This window comes from Hesperophylax consimilis, chromosome 16 (genome assembly GCF_061612785.1).
Source record: "Hesperophylax consimilis isolate HC1 chromosome 16, BYU_Hcon_1.0, whole genome shotgun sequence".
Taxonomy (NCBI): domain Eukaryota; kingdom Metazoa; phylum Arthropoda; class Insecta; order Trichoptera; family Limnephilidae; genus Hesperophylax; species Hesperophylax consimilis.
This window is the reverse complement of record NC_142851.1, coordinates 2,523,716-2,541,030: the sequence shown is the minus strand read 5'-3', so window position 1 is coordinate 2,541,030 and position 17,315 is coordinate 2,523,716. Positions and strand designations below refer to the sequence as shown.

The 17,315-nt window shown below is 33.1% G+C and overlaps 1 protein-coding gene across 1 annotated transcript; it reads right to left on the bottom strand.

Moving 5' to 3' along the window:
• Positions 1-732: 732 nt before the first annotated feature.
• Sras (Ras converting CAAX endopeptidase Sras) lies at positions 733-17,294 on the bottom strand. Its single transcript, XM_089640808.1, has 6 exons — positions 17,155-17,294; positions 15,090-15,334; positions 13,459-13,626; positions 11,778-11,846; positions 3,867-3,929; positions 733-2,972 (listed from the first exon to the last, which is right to left on the bottom strand). Exons 1-6 carry the CDS (start codon positions 17,253-17,255, stop codon positions 2,767-2,769), a joined length of 852 nt encoding a protein of 283 aa, XP_089496934.1. The 5' UTR covers positions 17,256-17,294; the 3' UTR covers positions 733-2,766.
• Positions 17,295-17,315: the final 21 nt, after the last annotated feature.

Below are 17,315 nucleotides of genomic sequence, written 5' to 3'. Positions count from 1 at the left end.
TCAATTGGACAAGCCAGCCCTTAATGATTCAATTTGGTCATATCCGATGGGTACTTTAGGTGCTTAAGGAGTTAATGCAATTTTAGATATTTGGTGTTCGGACTGCCAGGGATAACCCGTTGAGAGAATAAAGGTTAAAACTGCGATTCTCGCCCTGTTTTAGCCTTTGGTCAAATTGTGATCTCTGGATCCAGAGTTTTGTCTATTTCCCTCAATCTATCCACAAAACAAAATTAAGAAGGGTAGATTCTGACGTTTTTTAGTTCATATAATTCAATGTCTGTAGATACTAGAAAAAAATAATATTATTAAATCACATATTTTAGGTTACCTTCTAAGCACTCCGATCTTATATCCTAGAATTACTTAATAATGTATAATTATACAATGTTTACTTAATAATGTATAATTATATAATGTTTACTTAATAATGTATAATTATATAATGTTTACTTAATAATGTATAATTATATAATGTTTACTTAATAATGTATAATTATATAATGGTTACTTAATAATGTATAATTATATAATGTTTACTTAATAATGTATAATTATATAATGGTTACTTAAATAATTAGTTATAATTTGACTAACTACATAAAATAGGTTCAGGATGGACAGATTCACAATGAACAAAGTCTCCAATCATAAATCAAATATAATATTATTATAGAATGGAGATTTAAATGATTATAAAGTTATTGTAATTTATGTTTTATGTCTATTTAAATGATTATAAAGTTATTGTAATTTATGTTTTATGTCTATTTAAATGATTATAAAGAAACATATATGCCAGATATATTGACTGTTATAATGATAATACTCATGGCATAATAAGTTATTTTTAACATTTTATGGTACATAAATGGCAAAAACAGACTAGAGATATATGTGATGTTTTTAAATTATAGTTTTTATTTCTAGAGTTTCGAGGCGATTCTCAGGGCCACACAGACAAAATGATTTGTAGCGAACCGAGGGATGAGCAAACGGAAAGTTAGGAAATACTCGTTTAGCTTAACCTTATCTAGGTGGCTTTCCAAGTTATCCTAATATGCGGGTGTCGCAAATGTGAACCACAAAGAATACGTTGTTTACGTTGAAAAGGTCGGCATTTTAATGGTAATTTTAATGCTAGAAATGGTTCAATTCGATTTATGGTGAATCTCACCAGGGTGATACTGAGAGTATCTTCCACCTATCAAAAGCGTCTCTAATTAAAACAGTAAAACATAAAACTAGCAAATGCGGGGGACAAATTTGAATTTTTACGCCCCTTTGTCATTTATAACCTGTTATTGTGTGATACTTTGACCCAACTTACAATTTATAAACGTGAGAAAGAGAAAATAAATTTAAAAAAGGTTACAAGAGACAGAAAATAAAGCATGAAAATAAAATTAATCTAAATATTATTTATAGAACACTTTGTTTTTCCGTATAAAATTATGTATTTTTATATTAATCTAAATGTAATTTTATCTTACAATCATTATTAATGAATTTGATTATTTAGTAATAAGAATACATTAGTTTAACCCTTAAAACATTTTGAACCTAGAAATGAAGTTAGTCAGTCTTAAAAGGTACAAGTTAAAAATAAATTTGAAACTCGAAGGTGATTGAAATTGGGTTTAAAAACTTTACGGTGTAAAATTAGTGGAAAGTTTATGTGAAATAGGTTTATAGCATTACTTAAGTTATAACCCATACCTTTCAGTTGTTTATTATTCACAATGAAACCTTTAACACGTAACTTCACGGTTACGTAACTTCAATAAATGAAAATATATTTTTGTTAAAGTCAACTTGTAGACAATACTGTACTTGACAAAGTTTAATTTTTATTTTTGTCTTTATCTAACATAGTGGAGGTAATATCCGAAGGCTTAACGAATGTACAAGGTGAACACTGCAATTGAAGTGCTTCGCAACGTGCGTGGGCACGATTTGTCAACACTGCAATTGCAGAGGTCCGGACCCTAGGTATTAAACTTATGAAATGCATCTAATAATTTAATTAATTCATGAATTAGTCAATGGTAAAGTAGAAACACTCGGGACTAGAGTTTAAGAGAAAAAAAAAAAACATTTTCAGCTACAACATCAATAATGACATTTTTTGTAATATTGCACCCAAAAGTCACGGCGGGCGTTGAAAAATTTCTAAGAAAATTAATTTAACTATGAAATTGACATTTGTAAAAAAAAATACTTGTGTATAAGTTAAAAGATTAATAAAAAAAAAATAAAAAAATTTGAGAAATTCCCTTCTGTTAAATTACATGAAAAAAAAAACAATATGGAACAAACAATAATATGCCGTCAAGGATTACATTTGATAGTTGACCGATATTTCAAAGCCCCATGATAGAAATAAAGTTGGAGATTTAAAAATTTGCATTAGTAAAACCTTTGAAGCCATTTTACATAGCTCTCTTGAAAATGGCATCAAAAAATTATCCCAATATGTGTCACAATCAACCTTTGGTATGCCAAATTGCTAAACAAAACTTTTCTTACCGAGAGGGGTCACTGAAATACCCCAAGCATGTTATCTTTATAATACCATGTTTCTAGGTTTTGTACAAATACAATATGATATACATATACGAGTACATGGAGGACAGTGTAATTACAAAGGAGAGAGATTTTGTTTACCCCTGTTGGCAAGGTAAACCACTAAAATGACTTTTAATCTCTTTAAATCCCAAGCGCCTCAATTACAGTTAATTTAAACGGTTACCGAAGTGGTGTTAGTTATTGGTGGTGCCAGTGGATGGTGTTGGTATAGAAGGAGGGGTTCGTCAGCGGCCCAAGAAGCAGGAACCAAGAGACCAGACCTAGCACGAAAAGCGCCGAGATGAGGCAGCGCTGCAGCGGCGGGTAACGGAATATCTCGCTGAAGCTGGGCAGGCCCATGTGGTTGCAGAACGCGTGCGCTAGGAGCGGCGCGGCAAAGTGGCCTAAAATATTCATTTGATTTATTAAATGATACATGAAATGGATAACTGACTGATCATTAATACAGTATCCCGACACTTTCTCGGCACACACGCCTTGCTTCATTCACATTCATGCATCATGTTCTGTTCTTCCGACTCTTTACTGAACAATTTGACTTTTTCTACCATTTATATTCGCATCATATATATTCTCATTACACTCCTTTCTTCGTTTATGCATTCTACATGCCCAAATCATCTTAGCGTCCCCGATTTAAGCATAATCGCTTACATCATCCTAGCACTCTTTTTGTATTTCCATATTTGTAACACAGTCCAATATGTTTTTACCACACACACACCTCAGGGATCTTCACCACAGTTGTTATTACTATTTCTACAGTTATCAGTCTACATTCTTCTTCCCTTTGCCAGTTTCATGCCTCACTGCCACACATCAGGGTTGGTATCGGGGCTCCATTGTGGATCTGGCTTCTACTGTTTACTGGACTGGACTACTGTTTTATTATTAGTGACTACCGCATTAAGTCCTCCATTAAGGAGTGTTCTGCATTCATCCTTCTTCCAATTTCCTCACCAGCACTTCCAAATGGTTATGGGTATGTTTAGTAACCAGATCTGAATAGCCAGGAAAAGAAAAGATCAAGTTGAAAATCAACGAGTCACAAAATAATAATATTTACCATTTATATTTAGAGTAAAATCTCTCTGAGTCACACTGTATAATACGTTTATAGCTTGAATGGTGATTGGTATACTCATTGGTATTTCATTTGAGACCATTCATAAAATATCAATCATACATGACTAATAAAACCAGCCAAGTTATGTACAATACACTAACTTCTTTTTTTACACAGGGTATACCATTCTTCATATATAATCATGAATTACCTGTTCTTGCAAAAAGGAATGCTGAATATGCACCAAACAGCGTTGTGTAAGCAAATTGGAAACCTAAAAATAAATAATTAAAATTAATTCCTCGGCTGGCTAAGTCCTCCATCACAACACAAGCAACATTTTCAGCTTTCTGTGGTGGTAGTAGGAGATTTTCAAATATTGTCAGGTTATTCGTAACCCGGGAATGCTTGTTTTTCTTTTAAAAAAAAAAAAAATAAATAAAATAAATAAATTAATTATTAATTATTGCAAACATAAAAAAAGATTAAAAATTTTGTTTAGATTTTTTTCCCTCTAAACACTGAACTAAAATTACTGATAAGAAGAAAAAAAAAACACTTTTTTTATACAAATGTATTATGTATAATCATTATTGTCACCTCACTTATTTATAGTTTCATGAAATTTTCACTAATTGCTGTCAGAATCTTTGGTTTCATAGAGGTACAAATTTTAATTATAAATTTTAATTTAAAGCGCGGTGTTTTCTCTTTCTAACACCGTTTAAATCATATTTCTCACCACTACAGTAAGGGAGATACAACCAATAGGCCACTTGCAAGGATTTTCTAATGACTTGGAAAAAAATGAGTGGATAGATTTCTCTACTAAGATTACGAAAATGTTACTCAAAAAATTTTGAAATGTATAGTTTTTTTTAAATAAAATAAATAAATCTGTTATTTTTGGCTTGTGACGTCACCACTTGAAAATGTTCCGTCTCCAATATTATTGAATTAATTTTTGTAAAATTCCACACTGATTATTTTTTTTATATGGCAACACCTTGATTTCCGGCGACTTGTGAATTTGAATATTGACACTTGTTTGGGGTTTGGCTGTTTGTATTGTAGTCCGCTAACTTTGTTGAGAAATTAAGCATATATTATTTGGAAATGATTGAAGTAGGTTTTGTTCAGGGTCAGTCTGACAATTTGCCGAACATAGATTCATTTATGATGGCTACTTTTCTAAGTAATAATATGAATTTCATTGGAAGCGAAATTAGAAATGTCAAAACAAAAAGGTTAGTATTTTTTCTGTATCTTCTAATATACGAATATTATGTTATATATTTTGACAACATTTAATATGTACTTATATATTATGTTTCCATCAATTATTATTATTAAGACAATTGTTAACATTCAGTTATATGCAACTGTCTTTTGTTTTCAACGTGTTATTATTATATATTTTAAAGGTCTGCACGTGAAAGTTATGGTGATAATGCTATCGGGTATGTGCAGGTAAAAAGAGAAGGTCCTATCTGCACAGTGAAAGCAAAAATAACCCCCGAGCACCGTGTCCGCCAAAAAGCATACTCTGTTGTACTTTTGTGTGATGAGATGGAAGATGAAATACAAGTCTTAGAATGTCAAGACTGTGCAGCTTCTAGAGGTTAGTTGAACTGTATGTCGCTATATTGTAAAATATGTTTCTCTCCTCTAACCTCTACACTCTTCTACCCTATGGAGATGTGGGGAAGAGCAAACTCTTGTGTGATGTAACAAACACAGAATCATTGCGAGGGTCTCTGCCAGCTACCTGTTGACAAATAATTTATATTTGGAACATTTTGCTTTCAGGTGGCTGTAAACATGCACTGGCATTTCTAACATGGCTCCATAGGAGAAGTGAAGAACCAGCGTCGACATCTGTCGACTGTTATTGGAGAAAATCAAAGTTATCGTGTGTCGGAACCTCCCAAAAGTTCATTCTGGCATCCCAAGTTGGCAAGAACGCAGTAAAAAGCGTGGAAAAAGGTAATGGAGATTTCCTGGCAGCAGTACTCCAAAGGAGTCTTAAGGAGGGGCTTCGATGCCAACTGACTCAACTTTACATGGATCCGAAGCCCACTGACTGTTTGTCCATGCACAGGATGATTTCTGCTTTTAAGAAAACACGAAACCTGCACAATACAAGTGCTACAGATTTCATCAATTTTATTACATGTGATCTAAATATTCCTCCAAATATCTTCGAGGAAGTTTTTTCATTAACAAGAAAGCAGGCTAACTGCCCGTTATGGTACGAAATGCGATATGGCAGAATTACTGCATCCAAACTATACGAGGCAGCTAACTGCAAAACATTGGATGGAACATTGACTGAAGTCATCTTAGGGGCAGCCAAGATTCCAGACACAAAGGCTATGCAACGAGGTCGGCTTTTAGAACCTTTGGTGTTAAAGGTACTAGCAAACCAACTGGGACACAAATATAAAGAATGTGGTTTCAAAATCAGTTGCAAATTACCAATTATCGGTGGCTCCCCGGATGCAGTCACTGATGATTATATTGTTGAGGTCAAGTGTCCAGTCAAACATAGTACAATGAAAAATTACTTTTTTGAGGGTGTTGTTGCCAGAAAGTATTATGCACAAATGCAAATACAAATGTTTGTACTGAACAAATTCAAGGGAGTGTTTTGTGTTGCTGAACCCAACTTTGAATCATCTGGCAAAATAAATGTTTTCCACATCGATTACGATGAAGAATTCTGTGTCGAAGCTATTAATAAAGCCATGCTGTTTTGGTCCAGAGCTATATTTCCTGTACTTAAAAAAAATGTATAGGTATACATTATTTGAAATAAATCACGTATTTACTGCACTACACTCGCTTCTTTATTCATAATAATACATGATTATATTGATTATGTACAATAGCATCATATTATTTTCATCCCATCCACCATAGTATAATATGTATTTGTATAAAGTGACAGAAAAACAAAAACAAAAAGTTTACATAAGACATATTTTTACATTTATACCTAGTATTTATTTGATAATACGTACACATGTTATTGTATTATCGCATAGATTTTTTTTGTATTTATTATTGGAAGTAAGAAAATGATTACAAAGTGGAAATTCTAACACAAATAGAAATGTATTAAAAAGTGGAACATGATCATTTTGCTACAACACAACTGTATTTATATAAACTTGATGTAAAAGTAAGGCGTAATGAATGAATAGCAATCAATCCACTCTCAGTAAAATATTGGAAGCATTATTATAGTCAGTACTTGCACTGACTGGTAACGCTGGCCGCTAGATGGCGCTAGTGTAGCATGTTGCATTTCTTCGGGACAATACAAACCTAATGGCGGGCTTTAATATTCTTTTTACGTGTGAGCATAAGAACAGTAAGGTCGTATGTAGGTTACTAAATATTTTATTTTCGACTTATATAATTTATTAACGTAAAATAAAGAAAACATTTCAAATAACATGCATTAAAAAAAACCAACCCACAGAAGTCACGGGGCTAGGAGGCGCTAGTATAGCATAATCAGAATGTATGGTAAATGTAAGAAGTTGAAGGTGTTATACATAAATTATTCTACAGTATTTGATATTATCCCTTTTGGTGGCTTCATTGCCTATAAACTCTAAGTAAAAGCTCCAACATATGTTTTTATAAAAAACACATACTGGCGCTATAATTACATAATATTATACACTTTAGACTTATTCTATATACATTACATGAAGGATAAACAAAATTACACTGGTACATATTATGAATATTTATATTCAAGTTAAAGTTTATATGATAATGAAGCGCACATAACATTTTAAACTAAACATTAGCGTAGAGCACAAAACACTAAAAGACTAATAATATTAATAAGACTAATATGATCAAATTATTGGTTTTTGTAGATTTATGAGTCCACATGCAATCATAACAATATGGTAAACTTGTTGAGTCAAATGGAAGTCTATACAAGAATGTGGCTTTAGAATATTATACTCTCTGAGCCGGCTTATTACACGTTCAACGTGTATACGCAGGGCTGCTATTTGCTTGGATAACTTCACCTCTCTTTTAGTGCTATTTACACCTGTAACAACACTTGGTGGACGCACAAGTTGACAATGTTTGCCTTCTAAAATAGTAGCTAGTTGCTTAAAACCTCTATCTGCCATTACCGACATGCCTTCAGACAAGTTGTCCAAGAAGCCGCACTTTTCCACAATCATCATATCTGTAGTACGTCCACCAAAGCCCTTTGAAATGAAGTTAATAAAGCCATCAGGAGTGATTGATATTAGGTACTTGAGTGTATTGCATTTTTTATATTCTGACCAAGTTAGTGCCTGCTGCAGTGGATTTGATGGCTTCTCTATCTGAATTTCAAAACAGTCTATGATTGATACGACATGTTTGTATCTTGCTCTGAATGGAATTGGTAGTAAGGCTTCTATTGCTTCTGACTTAGGCCAAAATACCAGTTCTGCAAGATGACGAGATAACTTCGGTAAACTTTGCTTAAAGATTCTTGAAGCTTGAGCCTCAGAAAGGCCAAATTCATCACCTAAAATGCTGAAACTAGAGTTTAATTTAATTTTTTTTAAAACGATTAAAACATTTAAAATGTTTATATTTTCAAGGAGTGCTAGGGTTTTAACAATCCAATAAAAATCTTTAAGGATTCCTAAATACAGCTTTGGTTTGTTTTCAATATGCTGCAGAGTTAATTTCAATGACAGACTTTTGAAATCACTATTTGAACTACTATCAACGTACGAATCTGACGTAGCTTGTTGGGAGTATTCTGAACCAGATGCCGATTCCGAGGCAGAACTGTCTGGCTGAAGAGTGACATGCTTTAGTTGTACATTCTTGGTATTTTTATTATGCTTCACAGGAGAAGTACTTACGTCACGAGTAGTTAAACACTCGATTGGACCCCTACTGTGTTCTTTTCCTGTATTTGTCAATTTACTTTTGAATTTCTTTTTCAAATTGCATTGAATGGCTTTCGAATCAGTTGCGTTCTCAACTATCAACATGTGAAAGTTTTCTTCGGAGCTTGATGTATCTTGTGGTCCATCCACATGTTGTTGAAGTATTTGGAGTCCAGAGCATTGAGGCTTCTCGAGAGGAAACGACACTTCCAGTTCAACGTAGTCTTGAGGTTGATTGATGATCTGTTGTGGCACAGACTCATCCACATCAGACAGGCAAGGAGACATTGGCTCGAGACTTGCAACAAACACTTCACCGCCTTTAGATGAGCTTGGATGCTGATCCACCACATTGAGTAGATCTCGCCCATCAGCTCCAATTTGACATTCAAATTTATGAGGAATGGTTCCTTTTTTTAAAAGCACCCTTTTACTTAGATGTTGGGGCCATTTCCGAGCATCCACGCTTAACTGAAAATAAAAATACAACTTATCAAGAGACATTGTATTTATTCAATACAAACTTAACAATGCAAATATAATAAGTATCTTCATTTGAGAATAGCCTGCAAAAGTGTAACAATATTGTAATGTGTGTAGGCTTGTTGTCACTAGGTAATAGACCCACCTACTCAACCTACTGTACTGTACAGCAAACTATTCGTGAAGCATGCAACAAAGAAAAATATGTATTTTTTAAATATTGTGTTCAAACAATAATATTGTAAAAAATATACTTACATTAAAATGATCTTCACAGACATATCGTACGGTTTTATTTGACAGTTCACCCAATTGACTGGACCTATGAATTGCAATACACCATTGTTTTCTAATTGCTGAAATTCGCGGTACAACGAAAAATCTTTTTTCCTTAGTAGTCGCCGAAGTATTTGGGCACAAAGGAACCATACAATATTTATAATTATTTTTACGATCTCGGATCCTACGGTTACTACACGAATCCATGTTTAATTAAATAACAAAACAGTAACAAAACGCAGCGTTAGAATTGGAAGTACTTCGTTTTGACATGACAGATATTATTCAGAAGTGACAGATGTTATGATGTGAAAATCGTACAGATTATCCTTCCGTGGCGGCTGTCTTAGAAGTATAATGGTGATGGTCCTGATTTTAACAAAATCAAATTTAATAATATATTATTATGAGTTTATGAGTACAAGAATAATTTAAATCGCAACATTTGGATAGTATCAAACAAGAGGTACAATATCAAGTTATATGTTATATAACTAGAATGTGCAGCTGTTAAAAATAGTCTCATTGCAAAAACAAAAACCAACCTTGGTACATATAGAATATATAGGTACTTCGACCAACTAAATATATTTTATGAGAACCTTCTTTATACTTGTTTATATATTTCATATTGTTGATAAACCTTCCCCTTTAATTCATTTAATTTTATGTACATTAGGTTTTATTGTAAAATATTTGGATTAAGTGACTGAACATTATAATCGTATATATTCATCAATCCTATAATATTGTGTATAAGTATATTTATATTATATGTCATCTCATTTAATATGGCAGACTGAGATTGCAATATCCTCCCAGTACTGCTGGAATAAAACTTTAAATAAATTAATAAGGATTAATGATCAATAAGAAGGTTCAAGGAAAAAAATATTTATGAGATGTAATATTTTTGGTATGCCTCGTTATTCTCCTCTGCCATTCGTGTGAAATGCGTCGTTTTTTTTTTAAATGTTTTTGGGCTATGTAATTATTTTGTTTTCGCACCCATAAATTATGTTCCGTCTTTCCGGTTTATGAAAAAATGGTCCGATTTTTCGGATTAAAATTTTCAAAAAATCGCCATGGTTTCAAAAATACGATTAAAAAAAAAAAAAAAATACAGAATGTCTTAGAATATTTGCCTAAACCGGAAAATAAAATAAAAAAATGGGATGCAAGAGGCCTATTGTATGAGACCATAAGAGCTGTTCCCAAAAGCGAACAAATTTGTCTGAAGGGTTAAAGGAAATTATCCTTATCGAACGTATCCATATTTACATCCATCTCATTTTATTCTAGGATTGACAAACCAAAGTTTTTGTCAATCCTAGAATAAAAAAAATTATCCATGACGTACTTAAACACACATTTCACCACTATCAATTACACAGGGGGGCTAGGGTTTAAAAATTATTTTTTTTGCATTTTTTAATTTTTTTTTTTTTAAATAAATAATGCTTAATATGTTAAGAATATTGTGTTCAAATGTAAAGTTGATTGGAGCAACATTGACGAAGTTACGAGTATTTTTATACCTGTCGGATTTTAATCCCTACCTGACCATACGTATAAGCCGAGCAGAGCAGGAAGCTGAGAGACAAACTAAAGAAGGCAGGATTCATCGTAGACAGGAGCAAAAAGGAGCTTTAGACATCATGGATGATAGCAACATCCTTTATGGACCTGGCATTGATGATTCAGTGTGAGGTAAGCCGATAAAATTTGCTTATAAACGTTTCATACCAGATTTTTTAGTGTTCAAAACTTTATAGCGTTTTTCCCACAACTCACGTTTTCAAAGTCGGTGCCCGTCATAACTTCAAAACTACTGCACCGATCCTTTTGAAATTTTGAAAACTATTTCTGTACATAATTTACGAGGTAACGCTGGAGAGTTTTTTCAAATTTGTTAATAATTATTATTTTACAATAACAAATTATCAGATTTTTTTCACTAAAAATAGCGTTTTTCCCTAAGTGTTCCAAAAAAGTGAAAAATTAAAATTTCGAAAAACTCTCCCAGCGTTACCTGGGAAAAACTATTATCTAACGAATGAACTTTGATTTTTTGATTTCAGATGACCCAGCACCGAGTTATGAGGGGCACCGCCATTCTACTTTTTTTTGACACATCTGAATAATTGCTGCAATTGCCGTGTTTTTTAATATTTCTCCGTGAAAATTTTATACAACATTCTTAAAATGTCATACTTTACTGTCCTATTAGATTTAATAAAGAGATTTTAACTGTGTTGTCACAAAAAATTCACAAAACAATGCCTTTTTTCGTACGAATTAACCCTAGCCCCCCCTTAAGTTTTTTGGCACTACATACTAAATGTATCAATGGTACTTTAAAAACCAATTGGGTATTTAATATTGGCCTGTAATATTATGAATGTACAAAAAAAAAAATTAGATATTAAACTTACACGAAATTTGAATGGTGCTCATCAAATCCCAACCATTTCTTAATTTCTCTATCATGTGATGGAAATGTGCTGAAAACAGAAATTATTTGACATTATAATAATTATTGTTATTATTTATTTATTTCGGAATGTGTGAAGGTTAGTGTGATCCCACATAAAGTATATACATACTCATTTATTTATTCGAAATGCTGGAAATAGTGCTATATTTTGGAACAAGCTTGCCTTCTTTCTTTGTGAACCTGTGTTCATGTTCCAATTTATTTTTTTATTCAGAGTCACGATATATGCTGAATCAATATTTTGTCCCATTGTAAGGCCTGCACAGAAAAGATTCGATACGACAATGAAATTTTACTTCTCTGTGAAAAAATATTTTTTGAAACTAGTAATTGAAGTATAGAATTTTGTACTGATTGTAGGTAATTTAAATTAGTTTTGCAAGAATGTCCCCAAGTGGTTATATATATTATATAGTTGTTATATATTATCCATATTGTAGAGTTGATTCTGCGAGTGATAGGTAAATGCTTTTTAAAATATTCACAGGAACGAAACACTTATATAATCTACCCACAATCGCTCTCAGTCTTTTACAAATATTGTTTATTTGAATGTTCCATTTAAAATGGCAATCAACAGTCACTCCCAAATAAACATATTCATTTACCATATCAATTTTATTGCATTTGCAGGGCTGCAAAATGTTTTGATGAATACATGTAAAGTTGTAAGATAGCATTTGGAGATTGTATGTACATCAATTTGGTTTTTTTGGTATTTATGGCCTGCGTCATGTGACCGTTATATTAGGGACGTAAAATTTTATTGCATACATTTGATAGCAACGGATAATTGTTCATCAGATATGACAAGAGCTGTGTCGTCAGCATATATACAAAATGTTTAATATGTGAAAAAAGTTTTTTCATTGATGATATAAATATAATATAAAGTGTGGGTCCCAAAATTGACCCCTGAAGGACACCAGCACACATTTTTCTAATATTTTTACACATATATGTCTATGAAATATATAATTTATAAACAAAGTATTTTTCCTCTGTTTCCAGTTGCTTGTAAAATTATTAATAATGTTTGCGAATCAATTGTGTCAAACGCTTTGGAATTATCGATAAATAATACTGTAGTAAAGTTGCTGTGCTGTGTTTTTTGACCTTAGATTTATCAATTTGTACATATGAGGAGTATACCAAAAATAAAACCATTTATGCATGTCCTCCTTGTGACTACCTCTGATAAGACTAGTAGTCCCAGGTTGTCATTAACGTCATCAACGATCGTCGTCTGCCTTCTGTCTTGTATTAAGACAAAAAATACAGAAGATACTAGAACCATGACGACACCTACGACCTCTCTCTGTGACTACTATATATAACATCCACCTTAATGGCAAGATTACGGACATATTTAGCGATAGCCCCCAGAACTTTACAAAATTTCTCAAATCTCTTGTTTTAAATTGACTTCACTTGACCCAAACTTTACTGTTTCTTGTTTTGTTGTTGTTTTACAAAATGATTATTTTATTCTTATTTATTGTTGTACACTGTTATTGGACGATTGGTATTTATTTTGTGTAATTTTTTAAAGTTAAATTAAACTCTCTGTCTGTTGTGTACATTATAAACAAAATAAATAAATAATTCAAGTTTCTTACCTATTCCAAATATGAAGGGGCAGACAATAATGGCGGTAACGGGGGGGAGGCACTGCAGTAGCAGGGGCATCATACACGCACGGAAGGTGAATTCCTCAGACAATGGAGCCACTATATGGTTTCGCACCCATATCAGGTCGCCAGCATTATTCCACCAATACATGGGCTCTGAAACATCGAAAAGGCATATTTAAAACATTTTGCTGTGCAAAAATCATAGCTACAGATAGCTCGTTCTATATTCAAACCGACTCACACAGAAACAAGTCGAAGAAGTCACAGTGAAGTTAAATTCCTGTTTACACCAATAACCTTCTTTATTTTCGACATAAAATTTGGGAAAAACTATTTTTATTACTCAACACATATTATTTTTTATTTCTCTTTTTAGCTCAATACACCCAGCGATGTTCAATACCTTCAAATAGCCATCAACCGCAGACTCAACCTCTTCATAGCTGGCAAAACTTTTACTGCCGAGCCATTTTTTCAAGTTTGGAAAGAGAAAATAATCCGAGAGGGCTAAACCTGGCGAATAGGGTGCGTGAGGATGTAATTCGAAGTTTAACTTATTGACATTGGTCATATCGATAAAGGGGGTGTAAACTGGTGCATTGTCTCGATGAAACAACACATTCTTTTTTGCCAAATGCGGCCTTACAACCGATTGAAACATCCTCACGACGCTGTTCATGTGTTGCATTTTGAGCAAAGCGGCACCCATCTTTCGGACAGCTTTCTCATGTTCAAATTTTCAGTCAATATGCGATTTACAGCACTTTTTTGAAATGCCTGCCATGTCTGCTAGCTAGCGCACTTTCTGTCACCAATACCATTTTGTGGATTTTCTTCACACTTGGTCACCTCATTCGGTCGACCAATGCGATGTTCGTCTTGGCAGCTCGTAAATTCTCTATTTAATTCCTCTATTAAACTCTGCCACCCTATATTTTATTGTTGTAAACGAAGGAGCAGACTCCCCTAAAGTAGAATTTAGCTCAGCTTTGCTATTGGTTGGACTGAGACCTTTTAAATGAAAGTATTGCATCACATAAAGATGACCAATTATCTCCATGTTTAAAAATTCACTGAGAGTGTTCACTATTGATGGCTGTCAAACAAATAATAAACAACGTAGCATCTTCAAACATCGAAATTAAGCTATAATTTCTAATTTTAGCATTCAAATTTACAGTTTTATTTCGAGATTGATGGAATTTTGGACACTTTTTTTTCACAAGAGGAAGGTCAGTGTCTACAAGAGATTTTGACAAACCACCCAATCTGCCTTAATTAGATTTTTCATACTTCTTGATGAAATTTTGTACACTTGACGCTCAAAATAAGAGGAAAATTACTGCCTACTCTGATATCGAAAATCTCTGCGTAAAGCCCGGGCAACGCCGGCGATTTCAGCTAATAAATTATAAAACCTAGAAATAAGTAGACAGTGAAATATATTTGGATTCATTGGCTTTAAACAACAGCAAGCAGTTTACGTTTCCTTATTATTTGGAGGCATGATTTTTTAAATGAGCGTGGACGAATCCAAAACCGAATACCCTGAAAACTTTATTGCTCGGCTGGCTACAAACAATATTGATTGTATTGTCTCAATAATTTGACTGTACCTGCATAGATTTTCCACATTCCCGATATGAAGTGTATGCTTAATGGGCCCAAATAGAGGACCATGGTAAGGACTAAGGGAAGGACTATGGCTTGTATGAGGCCGGTGAAGCGCAGTCCCATTTGTTCCAGCAGCGAAGCCCTTTTCAGGTCCTCTTCCGTCAAACAAAGCCAAAGAAACATCGGGGAGATGATGGTCATGGCTACCACGCTGACGAATCTCCTCTTTATGGTGGACGGGTGGTCTCTGAAAAATACATTAAAAAATAATATATTTTATAAAGAATTTTTTAGTAGACTGCACTACTGTTTTTTTTTAAAAGTATACTTAAAAGAATTTTTAATCTCAACTTTCATAGATGGTGCTTATTTAATTATTTTAGGAATAAACACTTTTTGCCACAGACATATGAATATATAGACTAGAAATTAAAGATGAGGGGTAAAATCAACTGTTGAAGAACGAAGGGGGTAAAGCTGACTGTGATTCGTCAATAAATCAATCTGACAGTATATAGGCATCTCGCATTATAATATCACCATTTAGTTCTTAAAAGTAAAATCTGCTTTTGAATGAATAGACATTTTTACATGGGAGCGCAAATTACTCGCCACGTTATGAACAAATTTGCGAAGTCCAAATTCGGCAAAATAAATTTCTTCTATTTTCAGAGTCGAATATTTCGTTTAAGTATTTAGTTAAGACACTTTTATAAATGTTCATAATTTACTTCCCAGCAACCAACCAGCTTTGTGTTTCGCGTCCAGACGTTCCTCGATGTGATAGTATATGTTTCTACAACTGATCCATATTATACGATGTGAATATGCTTAAAATAAAGTAAAATAATGCTTATATATGGAATGTAATACGACAATTGGGTTTATTCTCTTTTTCAGATCTATTTTTACAAGTTTTCATACCACAAGCCACTATTTTGCCGTGTTATTTCGTAAAATGAACCGATGATGCCTCGACCATAGTTCGCACAAGAATGATGACGTCACGTTTTCTAAATTCACTTGAGGCCATATGCGAGCACAGCCGGCTCCAATGGAACCGGTATGGGGAGTGGGGAATAATACGCTTTTAATCACTTAGGGCAGGTCTACTAATATTCATATGTCTATGCTTTTCGCAGATTATTGTTTATCGTTTATTTACATTGTATCTTTTTTTTACATTAGAATTTTTAACCTCACTAGGACAAGCCTGTGTTGAGGTTAATAATTTTACAATTAAAATAACACAAAGATTATATTTTGAGAGAACAATATTGTTACATTAATGTTTCTACAAATTGGGTACCTTCATGGTACCTATTAAGCTAATTCATAACAGTATAATGTAGTAATCATGTATGTATAATAACATGTATGTAGTAACATGTTATGATTTAAAACATTAAGATTAATTATTTATTTGCGCCAGTACATTTGCAACATGTTTTTTATTCTTCATTACAAGAACCCGCTTTCCGCAATCCGAAATAATGACAGAACCTGAATAGAATCTTCACAGAACTTGAAAATCAACTTTGAAATTTGATGAATTAGTCAAATTCTATTAAACTCGTCCTTAGACTGACGAAACAAATATTAGGTTGTACACAAAGATTGTATCATTTCTGAATGAATAATACAATTTTCTCATTTGTAAACATTAGTTATTTGCTCCAATGACAATGTTACATTATCTACTTTGTTTTATGGTACAAGAGGAAATATGCTAGACTAGAAACAAGTTTAAAATGTTGTTTTACATTTACAAACAAAGATTAACAGCTGATTCTCTGTACTAGGTAGGTAGGTAGGTAAAGGTACGTCACATTTTTCCCCATCGCCTTTTCCCAAGTCAATGCAAAAACCGTTAGGAATATGTATGCCAATTCTGTATGTACTGGATTGAAAAATGTAAAGCCAGTGAAAGAAAATACCGCACTAATATTAATTGGCGTGGGAATTATTTAAATTTCGTGTGTAATTAGCCATACAATATAAATTATTCGCTTGATTCAAAGTGTAATTTTAAAAAAGAAATGCAGTAAGACCAAAGTGTGTGCATACCTGCCATAGGGCGCATTCCAGATGTAAAGACTCGCAACATAAATAATAGATAAAATGACACAAGCGCCGATTGACGAAAAGCAAGAAATTAAAAGACCCATTTTGACATTTGGTATTTTCGCTTCCCAAGTGTCACATTTCTTATTTTAGAAAAAGTGAAG

Bases quoted from the DNA above. Each gene is read 5' to 3' on its own strand.
- Sras (XM_089640808.1), bottom strand. From the start codon at position 17,255: ATGGGTCTTTTAATTTCTTGCTTTTCGTCAATCGGCGCTTGTGTCATT. The intron at 13,627-15,089 runs GTACAGTCAAAT...TCGATGTTTCAG, and splicing joins AATGTGGAAAATCTATGCAG to AGCCCATGTATTGGTGGAAT. The intron at 3,930-11,777 runs GTAAGTTTAATA...ATTTATTTTTAG, and splicing joins GAGCACCATTCAAATTTCGT to GTTTCCAATTTGCTTACACA.